Consider the following 16,456-nt stretch of genomic DNA (forward strand, 5'->3'; position numbering starts at 1 on the left):
AGAGGCTAAGACCAGTGTTCCTTAGCCTCTGCCCTGTGGGTGAGTCAGGGCTCTCCCTATCATGGGTGACTAGACTCTAGCAGTCTGTCCTGGAGACCAGCCTTTGTGATGCTCAGAACCCAAGTGTGTCACCTAGTGGTGGTTCCTCCTTCCACCTTTCTTGGCATTTCACTTTGAGAACTTGGTGGGGTTTCTAAAGCAAGCCCCACAAAAATGTGACCTTGGGAGTTTCTTACTGTCATGTAGCCCATGCTCAGCTTTTAATAGTCTGTCAAAGTGATCATTTAACATTTCCTGTCAGTTACGACTCCAGTGGCTTCTCCTCCAGGGAAGTAGATCTCACTCTGACTCTCCAGATTTCAGGGTGCCATTTTGTTTTGTGACCTAGTTCTCCGACAGACCCAAGAAAAGTCATTGAATTTCTTGCTGTGACAATAGGAGTTGTGATTTCCCAGCTCTTTGCCTGTTGGAGTTGAAACTGCTAAGCTGAAATTTGAAAAGAACAAAGCACATGAAGAGCAGGGGAAGACTGCTCTAGGCACAAGGACCTAGGCGTGTTAGAAACTGAGGGCTGGCCATGCTCCTGCTGTGAGGCCAGGGGACACCAGGGAGACAGCCAGGAGAAGTTAGATGGGGCTCTGTCAGTGGGTGGAAGGCTTGGGGTTCTATCTTGAGTGCAGTGAAGCTCCTGTAGCAGGGAGGGACATATTCAGATTTCTGTTTAAAAAATTGTCATTCTGGCTATAGCAGGGCAGATGGATAGGAATGGAAAGGGGCAAGAAGGCAAATATTAAGTAAGAAAGCTGCTAAAAGGCCACTGAGCCTTCTGTGTGAGGATGGGTAGCTCAGCCTAGGGTGGTATCCTGGGCTTAAGGTGTGCTTGGATGTGAAGCTACAGGACTTCTGATGAGTGAGGGGACAGTTAACTGCACTTGTATCTTTGGGTGACCCTGTGCTATTTATTTACTGAGACAAGGATGGCAGTGACGAGGGGAGGAGCAAGTGGGGAGCAGCATGGAGACTTTGAGTTGTGCTTTCACCTATGAAACCTGAGATGGCAGCAGGCTCCCAAGGAGAGCTGTCCATGCAAGTTTTTGCAGATACAAAGTCTGGAATTCCAGGGGAAGACTAGAATTGGAAAAGCAGTTGAGAGTCACTGGCAGGTGTGTGTGGTTTGAAGCTGCTTAGTAGATGAGGTCACCTAGGGAGAGAAGGGGAGAAGGATTCTGGGGCTCTAGAGTAGTACCAGGAAGAAGAGCCACAAGGAAGGAATACGGTGGAAATCATGGAAAAATGTGTTTCCAGGAGCCAGGGCTGCTCAGCTGTGGCCAGTGTGGTCAGGGAGGGAGACGTGAGCAATGACAACTAGGAGGTTCCTTGGTGGTCCTGAGAGGAACTGTCTCAGAGGGAGGGAATAGCAGTGTAATGGAGAATGAAGGAGCAACTCAAGGTAAGGCGGGGGTGGCAGCCACAGCAGACAGCTCCTTCTAGAATGTTCTGGGAAGAGAAGCAACAGCTGGGCAGTGACTGGAGATCAATTCAGGGTCAAAGAGAATGGTTTCCTTGCTTTATTGACTTGTTCTTTGAAGTTTGGAAGCACAGGGCTCATGTAGCTGCTGATCCAGTTCATGTTCCTGGGTGCCTCTGCATCCTGGTGCACAGTCTCCAGTGTAGTGTGATGTGATTTAGGCTGGCCCAGAATCCACAGGTACCTTGGAAGTGGCCGACGAGCCCAGAGGAGGGAACTGCACTACGTGTGCCCCAGAGTTCCACCATGCTCTGGAATCCCTGATAGGCACAAGTTTGATTACACTTGGAACACATTGGCCCTGTCCCAGGAAGCTTCAACAGATGAGGGGAAGATCCATTAGATTCTTTAAGTATAATTTTGACCATTATTCATTTTAGATGATTGAAAAGAATTTTGATTATTACCAACATGTGTGAACAAAAACCATATTAAAGTGGTTGCCAATAATTTTTATTACAATTTATTGCATCTTCTCAAGTAGGGATTGTGTGGAGTCATTTGGAACATAAAGTCTAATATATGTGCTCACAGAAATGAATTTCTCATAAATTTGATAATATTTTATTTGAAAACTGTACATAATTCATTATAATGCTTTGATTTCTTTTTTTGAAATGATGGGGATTGAACCCAGGGGTGCTTTACCACTGACTGACACCCCTAGCTAGCCCTTTTAATTTTAACTTGAGACAGGGTCTCTATGTAAATAGGTGAGACCTTTATTCAGGGAATTACATTGCTTTTAAATGATTACCAAGGATTCCACTAACTCCCAATCTCTGTGAGGTACCTAGTAACATTATCTCTCTTTTTCTTTAATGAGAAGATAAGCACAGGAAATTAACTGACTTACTCACAATTAAAAAACAAATTCATGTCAGAATCAAGAACAGAAAAATAACCCATCACCGTTTTCAGCCAGCATTTTATAGTCCTTGTTTTATAAGGACAAAAAAAAATGCTTTGTTGCTCAGTATACCTGAATAACTGAAAAGTGAATAGCAAACCAATCCTTATGTTGGATTTCTCCACACGCAGCGTTAGGGCGTACGGGAGTCATGTGCTCTGCAGCAGGTGATGTTGTGACCCTCTGGAAGCAAGACGTTTGAGGAGACAAGGAAGAAGTGAGCATGATGCTGTCTAGGTAAAAGACCCAGCCTTCATAGCTGCTTGTTCCTTGCCCCCAGCAGGTCCTCTGAGAGAGGAGAGAGGAGTTGGCTTTAGATGCTGCAGAGACCATCGTTGTATCATTCTGTTTTGTAACAAAAGGTTCTATAAAACCCCTCTGGGGAAAAGTACAACATGGAATTTTTATAGCAAAGGAGAGCAAAAGTGGCAAAAAAATGCCTGTATGAATACACAATGCAAATACAGTATTTCAAACTCTCAGTAGGAGAAAGTTTTGGATCAGAATGTGAAATTAGTTGAAGACAAATTTCTCAGCCACTGTTCATCCAAAGCTTAAGGGCCTAGCAAAAAGTCTGTCATTAAATAGATGAAGTGCCTGAGTTTTTACTAGGTCATAATAATCCCCTTGGGGAAGAAGTGCTTTATCTTTAAATTAATTGTTTCATTTAAACAAATATGTGGTTCATAACTTCTGAACTGCAGCTGTCTTCTAGCTTGCTTGCTATGGAACCATTTTAATGTCAGATAACAGCAGGCTGTCAAGATAACTCAGTAGATCTTTTGAGCTGCTGTTATGGGAAGAGCATTGCTGAGCTGCCTTATAAACCTTTATATTAACCATACAAAGTTGAGTTAGTTTGGTGACATACTATCCCTTCCCAAATGATCATGTTAGATAAATTTTTTAGATATTTATTTTTTTGTTGTAGATGGACATAATACCTTTATTTTATATTTATGTGGTGCTTTGGATCGAACCCAGGACCTTTCATGTGCTAAGCGAGCACTCTACTGCTGAGCCACAACCCCAGCCCTAGAGGAATTCTTTTTAAAAGTAACTTTAAAATTAGTCCTTTGAGCAGTAAAAAAAAAAAATCTTAATATAAAAGTCCACTTCTTTAATATATTTTCCCTTTAAAAAAACTCATTTGTAAGCCAAAATAATTACAACTTGCAGAAATATCTTTTTATAAATGGCTTAATTCTTTTTTTTTTTTTAATATTTATTATTTTTTAGCTTTCGGCCGACACAACATCTTTGTTTGTATGTGGTGCTGAGGATCGAACCCGGGCCGCACGTGTGCCAGGCGAGCACGCTACCGCTTGAGCCACATTCCCAGCCCATAAATGGCTTAATTCTTATGCCAGTCTATACAAAGCTGTATTTTTTGTACATCTTCAGAAATTAGAGACACTGAAAATAGAGTATTTACCTTCTAAACATGAAGATACAGTCATGGCTCAAGGAACAAACATATCAAGGAGCTTAAAGTCTCTGGAATGAAAAACTGATACTCATCATCTAGTCCATACAGTCTTATAGTATGTACACTTAACAGTCCTAGTCAGTGGAAAAAAGGGACAAATTTCACAAAACTATTTCCAGACTAAGGCATAAAAATGTAAAAAATTTAAACATTTAATATATAGTTTGTTCCATTTGGCAATGTGTAAATTATATCAAGAGATAAAAACTTATCTACAAATAGAATATAACAAAAGGAAAATGTAATTTAAGAAGTGATCTTAGGTTCAGAGCTCTTCAGTTCTTCCAAATTTGAAGATCAAAGTGCTAAAAAATATAAGAGCATTTTGAAAAACAACACAGCTAGTCCTGGATAAAGATCAGTATTTTGAGTAACATGCACCAAAAAGAATCCACTGGAAGCAATAAGTGACCCAGACATCAACGTGAAACCAATGAGGAGGCAAACTCAGGCACTTGTTCTTCTTAACCAGCTGCTCCCCTAGCTGTCACTGCTCTCCTGGGCGTTCAGTGCAGCACTTATCCTTCATGCTCAAGTAAGGAAAGCCAATGTGGAAACACACCACATGGGTGGGAAGATCTTGCTTAGGATACACCATGGCTGCATTGATCATGATCCACCAACCTGTGAAAAACAACATGCCTGCACCCCAGAAGCCACGGCACCTCTTCTCTCACTCCAGTCCTTACATTCACATCTGGCCAACAGAAATGATCTAGGGGGCCTGCCATTTTCACTTCTTAAGCATGAATTTTTATTAAGTACTGTATTCCATTATCCTGCTCCACCTCAGCCCTCAAGAGTCGAGAGTTTTGAGAACAGGGTCTTCATAAGTTACTGAGGCTGGCCTCAAACTTGCCCTCTTCCTGCCTCAGCTTCCTGAGTTGCTGGGATTATAGGCATGTACCATGGTATCTGGCATATTAGAATTTTATTCTGCTTTATTTTAATTATATAGAATCGGGTTCCACATAGCAATCCCCAGATCCCTCCTTGTTTCTCTTTTTGTGTCTTACAAATAACTGCCATTTTTTATCAAGCATAAGGAAAAGGTTTAAGAAGCATTTCCCCAAATGACAGGCTTTGTGTGGGGGGTTAGTTTTCAACTTTGCCTGCTGACTATGTTCAGGAGGATCATCTCCCCTCATTCTCCTTCAGTCTCCCTGTCCTCCAGTACAGTCATATTTTGGGTTAGGTTAGGATCCAGTATCTCTATTATTATGATTGCTCTTATTCAGAGCTGAGCCACAAACTGTTTCTTTTCCTTCCAATTTCTTGTTCCTCTCAGTTAATATTTTTCTCATTTTTTCTAGTTTTCTATGTGTTTATTATCCACTGAGCCCAAACTCTGCACCATTGTCTGGATCTCCTTTCGAGTTGTTTATTCACTCCAGGTGATTGAGGAGGAAGTTTCTGCTTCTGTCAGTGGGCCACCTTGCTCAGCTGTGATCAGAGCATCCCTTGTCGACTCTCTGCCCCATGTCTCCTCCTCTTTGCCTTAGGTAGAGAAGGCCCTCAAGTACGTTCTGGAAAGTGAGTGTGTGGGATGTGAGATTTTGAGATGTTTCATCTCTTTATTTTACTCTCACCTATGATGGTCACAGTTTGAGATAATAGTCTAGGTTGGATTTTGTTTTTATTTCTGAATTTTGAAGAAATCGTTATTTTCTGACATTCAGTGCTATTGAATTTTGATTCAAGATTTTTTTAATATTTATTTTTTAGTTATAGGTGGACAGGATATCTTTATTTTATGTGGTGCTGAGAATCAAACCCAGTGCCCCACGCGTGCCAAGCGAGCGCTCCACCTCTGAGCCACAACCCCAGCCCTGATTCATTCTTTACATGGTCTTTTTTAAGCTTGTAAAATCTTCTCTATTTCACTTTCTAAACTGAAATTTCACATTATTGTGCTTACATGTGTTAATCTTTTGTGAATTCGGCTGGTAGCTGAAAGGGTCCTTTCAATTTTGGAAGTCATTTTATAATTGTGTTATTTATTGAATTACTAGGGAGTGACTTAGAATTCCTTGTTCTATTCTTTTCTTTGTACTGTTTTCCATCTCTCTTGTAGCACTACTTTAAAAAAAAAAACATTTAATTTTTAGTTGGACACAATATCATCTTTATTTTATTTATTTTTATGTGGTGCTGAGGATCGAAACCAGGGCCTCACACATGCTAGGCGAGTGCTCTACCACTGAGCCCCAGCCCTTGTAGCACTACTTTTAAGACAGTTCCTCAACTGTGTTTTTCATACTTCCTAATGAAGTCTTCATTTGTACATGCTTTTAATTTCTGAGACTGCTGTTTTATGGGGAGAATGTCTTTAAAAACAGCATTCCATTCTTGCTTAGTGGATGATAGAACTTCTCTTATCTCCTCAAGGATGTTAGTAATAGCTTTAAAATTTCTAAACACTTCCCAATCTCTTTCCTTTGCCTCTCTTTTGTTTCTATTTCATGTGACAGACACCTGTCTCTTCTCAGGTTCTGGTAATGTGAGGTTGTCTGCTAGTGTTGAAAGGGGGATTTCTAATGCCAACTGGAAGGGCTGAGCTTGTGAGGGCTCATGAACTTTCCTGCAATGTGTGGTGATGCAGAATTCATTAGGAACCCACACGTCAGTGTCTTTGAGTGTGTCCTTTTGGGTTGGTTGGATGGTCCAGAGAGGACTTCTCCAGTCTGTATTTAGAGTATGAAGGCCTCAACCAAAAACAGCATGGAAAGGGGTAACATCAGTTAACTTATTGGTTTGTGATTACCTAATCCCTGTGTTAGTCTCAATTTTACCTGTTCCAGCAGTTCCTTCAAAAATAAGTTTCCAGTCCTATAAGGAAGGGGCAGTTGTTTAGGGGCAAGAAGTAAGGAATGGCAGAGAAGACCAGGGATCTAACTGATGCTTCTGTTGTTTTTTTATAATAAAGTTCGATTTATTGAACCGAGCTTTATTATTAAAAAAAAGAAGCCATACTGTATCTTATAAATGACCTAAGTATAGAATACAAAATACATACACATACACAGGGGCAGTTGTCTAGGGGCAAGAAGTAAGGAATGGCAGAGAAGACCAGGGATCTAACTGATGTTTCTGTTGTTTTTTTATAATAAAGTTCGATTGGTGTGAGGGAATGGTGAGCCTTTTTCTTAAAGGCCCTTGGGCGGGAAAGCAAAACCTTTTCCTTAGAATGGCGGCTATCACTTAAGATGGCCATCCAGTTGCTAATAATTTACGCAGGGTAGAATTTGTTCATTGGTTGACATGTAATCACCACCATCATCAAGACAGAATCGTTCTGTCACCTGAGATATGACTCCTTTGTACCCCTTTGAAGTCAGCACATCCTCTAACCCACCAGTCTTGGCAATCACAGATCCTGTTTGCCATTTCTAGAATAGCATATAAACAGAATCATGCAGTGCATAGATTTTGGGTCTGTCTTTTTTCCTTAACATGATTTATTTGAGATTTGTCATGTTATTGTTTATGTCATTTGTTTCCTTTCTTTGCTAAGCACTTTTCCGTTATAATAGTGGTTTACCCACTTAGTCAGTTGAAGGATGTTTTAATTATTTCCAGTTTTTGGCATTTTTGAATAAACATTTGTATGCAGTTTTTTTTTTTGTAAGTGTAAGATCTTTGTTAAATATAAGTTGGATTACTGAATTGTATAAGTATATAGTTAGCTTTATAAGAAACTGTCAAAATTATTTTCCCAATGGATGGAACCATTCTAAATGTCCACCAGTAACGTACGAGAGTTCCAATTGCTCCTCTTTCTTGCCACACTTGGTTTTGTCAGATAACTATTAATTTTAAAAAATTTCATCCATTTTGATGGGTATGTAGTGGTATCCTGTGGTGGGTTTAATTCACATTATCCTAATAACCAATGATGCTGAGCATCTTTTAGTGTGCTTACTAGTTGTATATCTTCTTTGGGGAAGTCCCTTTTCAAATAGTTCCCCCATTTTTATTGGATGTTTGTTTTATTATTTGGTTTTCATAGATGTGTATGTATTCTGTATTCTATACTTAGGTCATTTATGCGATACAGTATGGCTTCTTTTTTCATTGCCTTAACTGTATCTTGTATCTGTATCTTTTTTTTTTTCCTTTTGTATGTATATCTTAACTTATCTATTGGCTTGTCTTTTCATTGCCTTGTCTGTATCTTTTTTTCCCCCCTAGTACTGAAGTTTGAACTCGGGGCCTTGTGTATTCTAGGCAAGTGTTCTACTCAGCCCTTTTTAAAATTTTATTTTGAGGCAGGGTCTTGCTAAACTGTCTAGTTTACCTCCAACTCATGATCCTCCTGCTTCAGCCTCCAAATAGCTGGGATTATAGGTGTGTGCCACCACCTTAATGTAACTGTATCTTTTGAAGAGTACCCATTTAGAATTTTGATGTCTCTTACAAATTTTCTTTCCTGTACCCATACTTTTCTGTATGGTGCTTTGGTTTTATATCTTAAGAAATCTCTATCTCAAGGTCATAAAAGATTTCCTTCCAGAAGTTTTATAATTTGGCATTGGTCTTTTATTTTTTTCTGTATATAAGATAAGGTATGGATTGAAGTCCTTTGGTTTTGCATATGACTGTTCAGTTTTTGGAACCTAGAACCTAGAACTGCAGGTCTTCACACATTTTTCTTTTCTAAATTGTTTTGGCTGTGCCAATTTATTTTCTTATCTAAATAAACTTGAGAATCAGCTTGTTTATTTCTACAAAAAAATTCTGCTGGTATTTTGGTTGGGATTACATTGAATATATAGATTAATTTAGGAAGATTGAGGTCTTAACATTATTGATTGAATCTTCTTGTTCATAAACATGGTATATCTTCATACTATAAATATGGTGAAAGATATTTTATCTCTTCATTTAAGTTTTCTTTGAATCCTTACATTTTGTAGTTTTTAGCATTTAAATCTTATACATACAAGATTTTTACTTAAATGGTTCATGGTTTTGGTGCTATTCTAAATGGTATTTCTTAGAAGTATGATTTCAGTTTTAAATTTCTTTTTTTAATATTTATTTTTTAGTTATAGGTGGACACAATATCTTTATTTTATTTTTATGTGGTGCTGAGGATCGAACCCGGTTCCTCACACGTGGTAGGTGAGCGCTTGACCTCTGAGCCACAACCCCAGCCCCTCAGTTTTAAATTTCTGTTATGTAGATATAGTTGATCTTGTATCCTGCAACCTTGAAAAATTCAATTTGTTCTAGTGGCTTTCTTTGTGTATTCTTTGGGAGTTTCTGTATAGGCAGTCTTGTTGTTGTCAAATGAAGATATTTTATTTCTTCCTTTCTGATATATAAGCCTTCTTATATATATAACCTTATGGGCTGCCTTTCTAAGTCCTGCCTTGAGGCAAATTATAATCCCAGCTGGGGGTCCCTATCAGGGACTGCTTCAGTGCCAATTGGATGGCAGGGGAGGTCTGATGTACCTCATCAGCATAATTTCTAGCTTGCTCCCAAACTCGCCTGCGGTCCTCGGGCAGGAGGGTATTAGATAAGATCGTATGGATATCATGGGAGGTTAAATTATGATTGAGTCAGGTATTGAAACTCTTTGATCTATGTGGTGGAACTTGAAGTATAGGACCCAGGCCGCTTTTCTATCTGTGAAAGATCTGACAAAGAGAAAGCTATATGAACCCAGATTACACTATCTACCCCAGCCACCTCGAGCAGAGGACGCAGAGATGCGGGTTGGACTGCGGCAGCCCATGAGCATGAGGCAGGAGGAAAGAAGGGTGGAGGGACCATGGGGACAGTTGTTGCAGAGGCTTCGTTAGAAAGAGAATTATGGTATGGAGAAGGAGTCCTGGGTAGGGTCTTCTGTCCCTTTGGAAGCAGGCGCAGGGGAGGTGAGAGCTAAGAGGTTGAAAAGATCCCTGATAATATTGGGATCTAGGGTGCCATTAAGCGGCCATTTAGAGTCATTGTCCAAAGGATATTGAGGCCAGATCTGATTGCTCAAGTGGATAAGTTTTGTGGGGTTTAGGTCCAGGCTGAGAGAGCACTGAAAACCCAGGCCCCAAATAAAAGACCATCTGTAGACTCCGTTGACAATAGGGATCAGCTGTAGCTGTGAAAGGTGCATCTGGGGTGTCCCCAACCACACACTAACCCTGGGAGTGCCAGATGTTTCAACAGTCATTTCCTGATCATTTAGGTTGACCTTAGGATGGAATCCAGATAGGTGCCTGGGGACGCCCAGTGACTCTCAAAGAGGGGAATGGACCAACCAGGGAGCTGATCCTAGGTTTTGGCACCAAAATGAAGGGAAAGTGAGGATCGAGAGATGGGTAAGTGAGAAATCAAAGATGGAGACCAGGCAGAGACACACACCAGAGTTTGTCAGAGCTGATAAATAAAGGCCATCCCCCTATAGGAGAGAGAGGCAAAACAGGCTTGGGATCTGGGACTTTATGCATCAGGCTCAGGAATCAGAGCTCGGTGGGTCCTAAGCAGATGGTTAAGGGTTGGGTTGGTGTGAGGGAGTGGAGAGCCTTTCTCTTAAAGGCCCTTGGGCGGGAAAGCAAACCCTTTTCCTTAGAATGGCGGCTATCACTTAAGATGGCCATCCAGATGCTCAGCCAGGGACCTTATAGTCTTTCTTTCCACTTTTTTCTAGGGCTGTGTACTGAGAGGGGAGAGCAAGGGGCTGGGGGTGGGAAGCCCCTTCCTCTTTTTGTGCTCACTAAGCTGCAGCTGGAGTGGCCTAAGATGGAAGCTGGCTGAAGTAGCTCTCGGCTCCCTTCTCACCACAATAGGGTGGAATGGGGAGGAAAGTACGTCAGGTGGAGTTTTATTTACACCACAGACCGGATTGGAGCATCCCAGGGTGGGTCTGCTGCAGTGGAGTTTCTGGGGCTGGGACTTAGGTCTAATCAGGCCCCAGGGTCTTGGTTGGGTGGTGATTGCTCTGGAGATGTTAGAGCAACACACCCCTAGGGCCTGGAAGCTGCCAAATTCTGTCTGGGATCTGGATCCCAGGAGCTTCCCAAGAATTCCACTCATGGGGCCCAGGAGCCAATCCTCCACACCCTCTGCTGCCCATGAGCACAGCTTTCCCAGGCTTAATCCCTGAGTGTGGACACACCCTCCTGACCTGCTTCAGCTGGTCACATAAACTGCTAGACTGAAAGGGAAGCAAGCTGGACTCCCCTCTGACCTTCTGATTGGATTCCCCTGGGTGCAGTCCTCTCTGTGCCTGTTTCACTAGTGTCCTGCTAGGTGTGCCCTAGGCTGTGTGGAGGCGCTGGCTGGGACCTGACTCCTGCAGCAGCAGCGGCAGCATGGCCGCCTCAAGGTGGCGCCACCAGCCAGTTGGGAACCTGAGCACTTTTCAGGCACCACTGCACAGTGCAGTCTCTGGCTCAGCTGAGTTCAGGCTGCTTTTCTGACCTCAGGTGTTTCTCTATACATCTGCCCGTCAGGTTTCTCTCTGTTCTTCTCCCTCTGTGCTGAGCCAGTGCTGCCACCAGTGTGCAGCTGGCTGGGCTCCAGTGGAGTCTTCTTTGTTTAATGCACCCAGCTTTCTGAATCTCTGAGACACTCTCACTGTCCAATACTGAATTTTAGTGAAATCCCTGTTTTACCCTCCTCTTCCAGAGCAGGGCTCCACTGCTTGAATCCTGAACCATGGAGTAACCATGGCCTCCCTCTAGTCTGCCATCTTGAGGCAGCTTTTTTTTTTTTTTTTAATTAGTGTTTGTGTGACATATATTAATGTACTTTTACCTTTAACCTGTGTCTTTTAAATTTTTTCTTGGATTTCTTATAAAAAGCATATAGTTTGGTCTTGCTTTTATATGCATTCTGTCTTTTGTTATGTTTATATTGTTTTCATTTGATATAATTATTGAAATGCAGATAAGAATGTAGAAGTATGTTTTTCCTCTTTTTTTTTTGTCTGCTAGTGGATTATTTTAATCCTTTTTTTTTCCTGGGTTGTTGGCTTATTACTTACATGTAAAAATATTTTTTCTCTTAGTACTTGCCTTAGGGTTGATGATGCGATCTTTAATTAGAATACGTTTAAATAATAGCATACTGCTTCAGGTGCAGCATAAATTCCTTATCAGTGTTTTCCCCAGTGTTCATCACACTTACTTACTCCCTGTTCTGATCACTCCTGCTCCTCAGGGTCATCTGAGTCTGGTTCTGCTGATTATCACTTGATAGACTACCCCCCTCTCTCCCAGTACTGGGAATGGAATTCAGGGCCTTGCACCTGCTAGGCAAGCATTCTGTGCTGTGTCACATTCCTAGCCGTTTTTACTTCTATTTTGAGACAGGGTCTTACTGAGTTGCCCTGTGACCCTCCTGCCTGGGCCTCCTGTTTACTTGACTGCTCATTGTAAGTGTTGATAAAGTATTGGGCATTTTGTGTAGGGCAGTAGGGCAAAAGTTTAGCCAGCTTCTTTTTTATTGGCACAGACAGATTGGGGAAAGCAGAGATATTCAAGGGAGAATGCGAGATGTGCCTTTGTGGTACAGCAGGGAATACACATCGAGGGGAGAAGCCAGGCAGGCCTTCTCGAGAGCAGGCAGCAGCCTCAGCCAATGCTTCCATATGGAACAGATAGTAAATATTTTGAGCTCGGTGGCCACAGATGGTCCTTGTTGCACATTATTTTTTGTTTTCTTTAAAAAAATCCCTTTAAAATTTTAGAAGTCATTCCTATCCCAGGGTCTATTACAGAAACAGGGCATGTGCTGCACTTGGCCTTTAGACCCTATTGCACTACCCTGTAGAGGAGACTGGTGTAGGTAGGTGGTGTTTACACCTGGGAATGGCCACACCTCTGTTCTGATGTCATGTTTAGTGAGCTGGCTTTGGGTTTGGGCATTGCCGTGATTACCATCTATTTGGCTGGAGTCAAATTCCTCTAGCCTTTCCTTGAGCTCAGTTGTAGTGTCTTCACCCTTGGCTTGTTAGCCCTCTTAATATCTGTGTCCCAGAGGGCCTCTTGCCTCCTTTTGCTCCTGTCCTAGGTACAGTTATGAGGTATTTGCTGGCCTGCTTAGCGAGGACATGTTGTTTTGGTTCCTCTCATGGCCACTGTGCCTGTGTGGTGGGTGTTTCCCACAATCCTGTCCTGGTCTTGTGGTAATCATCCCATCCTGTGCCTTGGCAAGTAGAGAATGTTTCTCATCCTTCTCCCAGAGTAGGAGGACTCCTATGGTCTGGGCTCAGAATGGTTTCCTGCCCCTTCCTTAGGAAGGAGCAGAGTTTCTTTCATCTTCCCTCTTGTTCTTCAAGGGTGTGATGGTGTGGCAACTTTCACGTAGGGATTGTCCATCTCACTGGCTTCTTGCAATGTAGTTCTAAGAAGAAGTTGCTAGTTGTTTTATATGACAGCAAAATGCATTTTGATTCATTGTACCCAATTGCAGCACAACTTTTTATTTCTCTGGCTATACACAATGTAGCTTCACACCCTATGTGCAGCCTTACATGTATCTAGGGTAATGATATCCATCTCATTCCACCATCTTTCCTGCCCCCATGTACCCCTTTGCCCAATCAAAGTTCCTCCATTTTCCCCATGCCTTCCCACTCCCTGTTGTGGATCAGTATCCACTTACCAGAGAGAACATTCAGTCTTTGGATTTTTGGCATTGGCTAACTTCACTTAGCATGATATTCTCCATCTCCATCCATTTACCTGAAAATACCATGATTTTATTCTCTTTTTTTAAAAAAATTTATTTTTTAGTTGTACACAATACCTTTATTTGTTTATTTATGTGAACCCAGGGCCTTGCATGTGCTAGGTGAGCGCTCTACCGCTGAGCCCCAGCCCCAGCCCCCAATTTTATTCTCTTTTAATGCTGAATAATATCCATTGTGTATATATACCACAGGTTTTTTTTATCTATTCATCTATTGAAGAGCACCTAGGTTGCTTCCATAGTTTTAGCTCTTCTGAATTGAGCTGCTATGAACATTTGATGTGGCTGCATTACTTTAATATGCTGATTTTAAGTCCATTGGTTATAGACCGAGGAGTGGGACAGCTGGGTCAAATGGTGGTTCCATTCCAAGTTTTCTTTTCTTTTTTTTTTTAAAGAAAGAGAGAGAGAGAGGGAGAGAGAGAGAGAATTTTTTAATATTTATTTTTTAGTATTTGGTGGACACATCTTTGTTTGTACGTGGTGCTGAGGATCGAACCCCGGCCGCATGCATGCCAGGCGAGCGCACTACCACTTGAGCCACATCCCCAGCCCCAAATTCCAAGTTTTCTACAGAATCTCCATACTGCTTTCCAGATTGGTTGTACCAATTTCTGGTCCCACCAGCAATGTATGAGTGTGCCTTTACCCCCACATCCTCACAAACATTTGTTGTTGTCTGTATTCTTGGTAACTCCCATTCTGACTGGCATGAGATGAAATCTTAGAGAAGTTTTGATTTTCACTTCTCTAACTACTGATGTTGAACATTTTTTCATGTATTTTTTGATTGAATGTATATCTTCTAGAAGTGTCTGTTCAGCTCCTTAGCCCATTTATTGATTGAGTTATTTTGTTTGTTTGTTTTTTGATATTAAGTTTTTTGAGTTCTTTTTGTATCCTGGAGTGGCAAAAATTTGTATCCTGTGTGACAAAAATTTGCTCCCAAAGTGTAGACTCTCTGTGCTAGTTTTGAGCCTGGCTCCAATATAGTACTGTCAAGGAGTGAATTCATGGCATGTCAAAGGTTTCCAACAGAGAAATGGCAGAGTTGGCTCCATCCTGGTGGAGATGATAGGCTTGAATTGCACTGTTGTCTTGGTCCCAGCTGTTCTTTAGTGACTCTGGGAGAATTCACATGGAAAATAATGGAATTCGTATGAATATTACAGCCCCTGATATTGGATAACTCAGTAGTCCTGCATAGAATCTCTATCTATATGTTGTCTCTGGGAGATTTACTGCAGTTCATGTGAAAATGAAATATCTTTTAAAACAATTGTATGAATAGGCAGAACTGTAGCAAACAACAAGGAAAGTTGTTGTGTTAGTCAGCTGTACGTCACTGTGCAAAATACCTGAGTTTATCAACTTTAGAGGAAGAAAAAATTAGTTTGACTCAAGGTTTCAAATTTTCTGTCCATGGTCATGGGCCCTGTTACTTTGGACCTGTGATGAGGTGGTAAATCAGGTGGGAACGTGAGGTGGAGAAGGGCTGTTCACTCATGGCAACTGGAGAGCAAAGACAGAGGAAGGAGCTGGGGTCCCTCTGTTCCCTTTAGGGGCACACCCCTGATGACCTAACCTCCTTCCACTAGGCCCCTCTCCTGAATGTTCTCCCACCTCCTTCTAGTGCTGTGGGGACCAAGCCTTCAACATGGGCCTGTGGGTGACACTTCCAAACCCCCACAGCAGCCCTCATATTTCTAGTTTTAAAATTATAATGGTTGTGATATTTGAAGGCAGTTACTAAGTAGACAGTGACTGTGTTTTATTGTGCTGATTTTACATCAAGAAGTGACTTTCTGGATTAGCCTGTAGTTTCCTCGGCTGGAAAGAACCCTTATGGGGCAGGTTATTGAAGTTTTTACTAACCAGAAGTGTCACCTTTTTCCTTAGATCCAGATGCAGAGGTGTGTCTTCACGTACTGAGGCTAGTCCAGTCTGTGGTTCTGGAACCAGAAGTCTTCTCCAAGTCAGCCTCCGAGTTCCGGAGCTCCCTGCCCCTGCAGCGCATCCTGGCCATGTCTGAGAGCCGCAACACCCACCTGCAGACTGCGGCCCAGGAGCTCCTGGAAGACCTCCGTGCCTTGGAGCAGGATGTATAGGTGCACTTGGCCACCAAGGCTAGAAGAGCCTTTCTTAGAGCAGCGGCTTGCTGCCCAGTAGACTACCATGACCTGTAGGTCACTGCAAAGATGGAGATTAGATAACCCTCTACCTCATGGTCAGCATTTTTCTAAGATACCTTTCTTTGAAAAGCAATTCATTCTCTCTAGTAATTATAAAATCTCCAAAATGCAGGTTTACCTTTGTGACCATTTGATGACCTTGCTATTTCAGATGACATTGGACATTTTAGCTCTTTATTTTTTGTGCCTCTTTTATTTTTGAATAAAGAAAGTCAGATGAGTCAATGTGTGACCACTGTTATGTTCTGAAATGTACGCTCAGCATTAGGGAGTGGGTCTCTTTGTGTATCAGGGTGCATATACTTGCTTGGTACAACAGACTCCTCCTTACAGTTTGTTTGTCCTTTGACTGTTAACCGAGAAGTCCAGTTTTTCTTATAAAAGACATAGGAAATGGCCTCATAGGTTAGAACACATGCGGTTAGTTGCGATTCTTTAAACGTAGCTCTGTTTCCCTTTGTGTGGGTGTGTGTGTACTAGGCTCCTGCTGTGTATGTACCCCTGTCTCTCTACTGGTCACCCATCCAGCTTATTCAAGGCTGCTGGTAGAGGATAAAGGAGGACATTCAGCACCTCTCAGATCCCATGATGCCTGTGTGAGAGAGCTGCCATTTAAGTCAACTCTCGCAGCCACAGTA

At 41.9% G+C, this 16,456-nt stretch overlaps 1 protein-coding gene and 1 pseudogene across 5 annotated transcripts in view; one reads left to right on the forward strand and one right to left on the reverse strand.

Annotated features, from left to right (window-relative positions):
• Hsf2bp (heat shock transcription factor 2 binding protein) overlaps positions 1-16,033 on the forward strand; it is an 81,452-nt gene extending 65,419 nt beyond the window's left edge. For 3 of the 5 annotated variants that reach the window (XM_076868122.2, XM_076868123.2, XM_076868124.2), the window contains exons 9-11: positions 8,976-9,051; positions 10,118-10,250; positions 15,526-15,647. In XM_076868122.2, coding sequence (XP_076724237.2) covers positions 8,976-9,051; positions 10,118-10,250; positions 15,526-15,558 — 242 coding nt within the window. In that variant the 3' untranslated portion in view covers positions 15,559-15,647. Of the gene's footprint in view, positions 1-8,975; positions 9,052-10,117; positions 10,251-15,525 lie in introns of all 5 variants that reach the window. The other 2 variants (XR_013092483.2, XM_076868125.2) reach the window with 2 other exon arrangements.
• Positions 4,193-4,658, reverse strand: LOC143408017 (transmembrane protein 50B pseudogene; annotated as a pseudogene).
• Positions 16,034-16,456: the final 423 nt, after the last annotated feature.

Source organism: Callospermophilus lateralis, chromosome 10, assembly GCF_048772815.1.
Source record: "Callospermophilus lateralis isolate mCalLat2 chromosome 10, mCalLat2.hap1, whole genome shotgun sequence".
In the NCBI taxonomy this organism is placed as follows: domain Eukaryota; kingdom Metazoa; phylum Chordata; class Mammalia; order Rodentia; family Sciuridae; genus Callospermophilus; species Callospermophilus lateralis.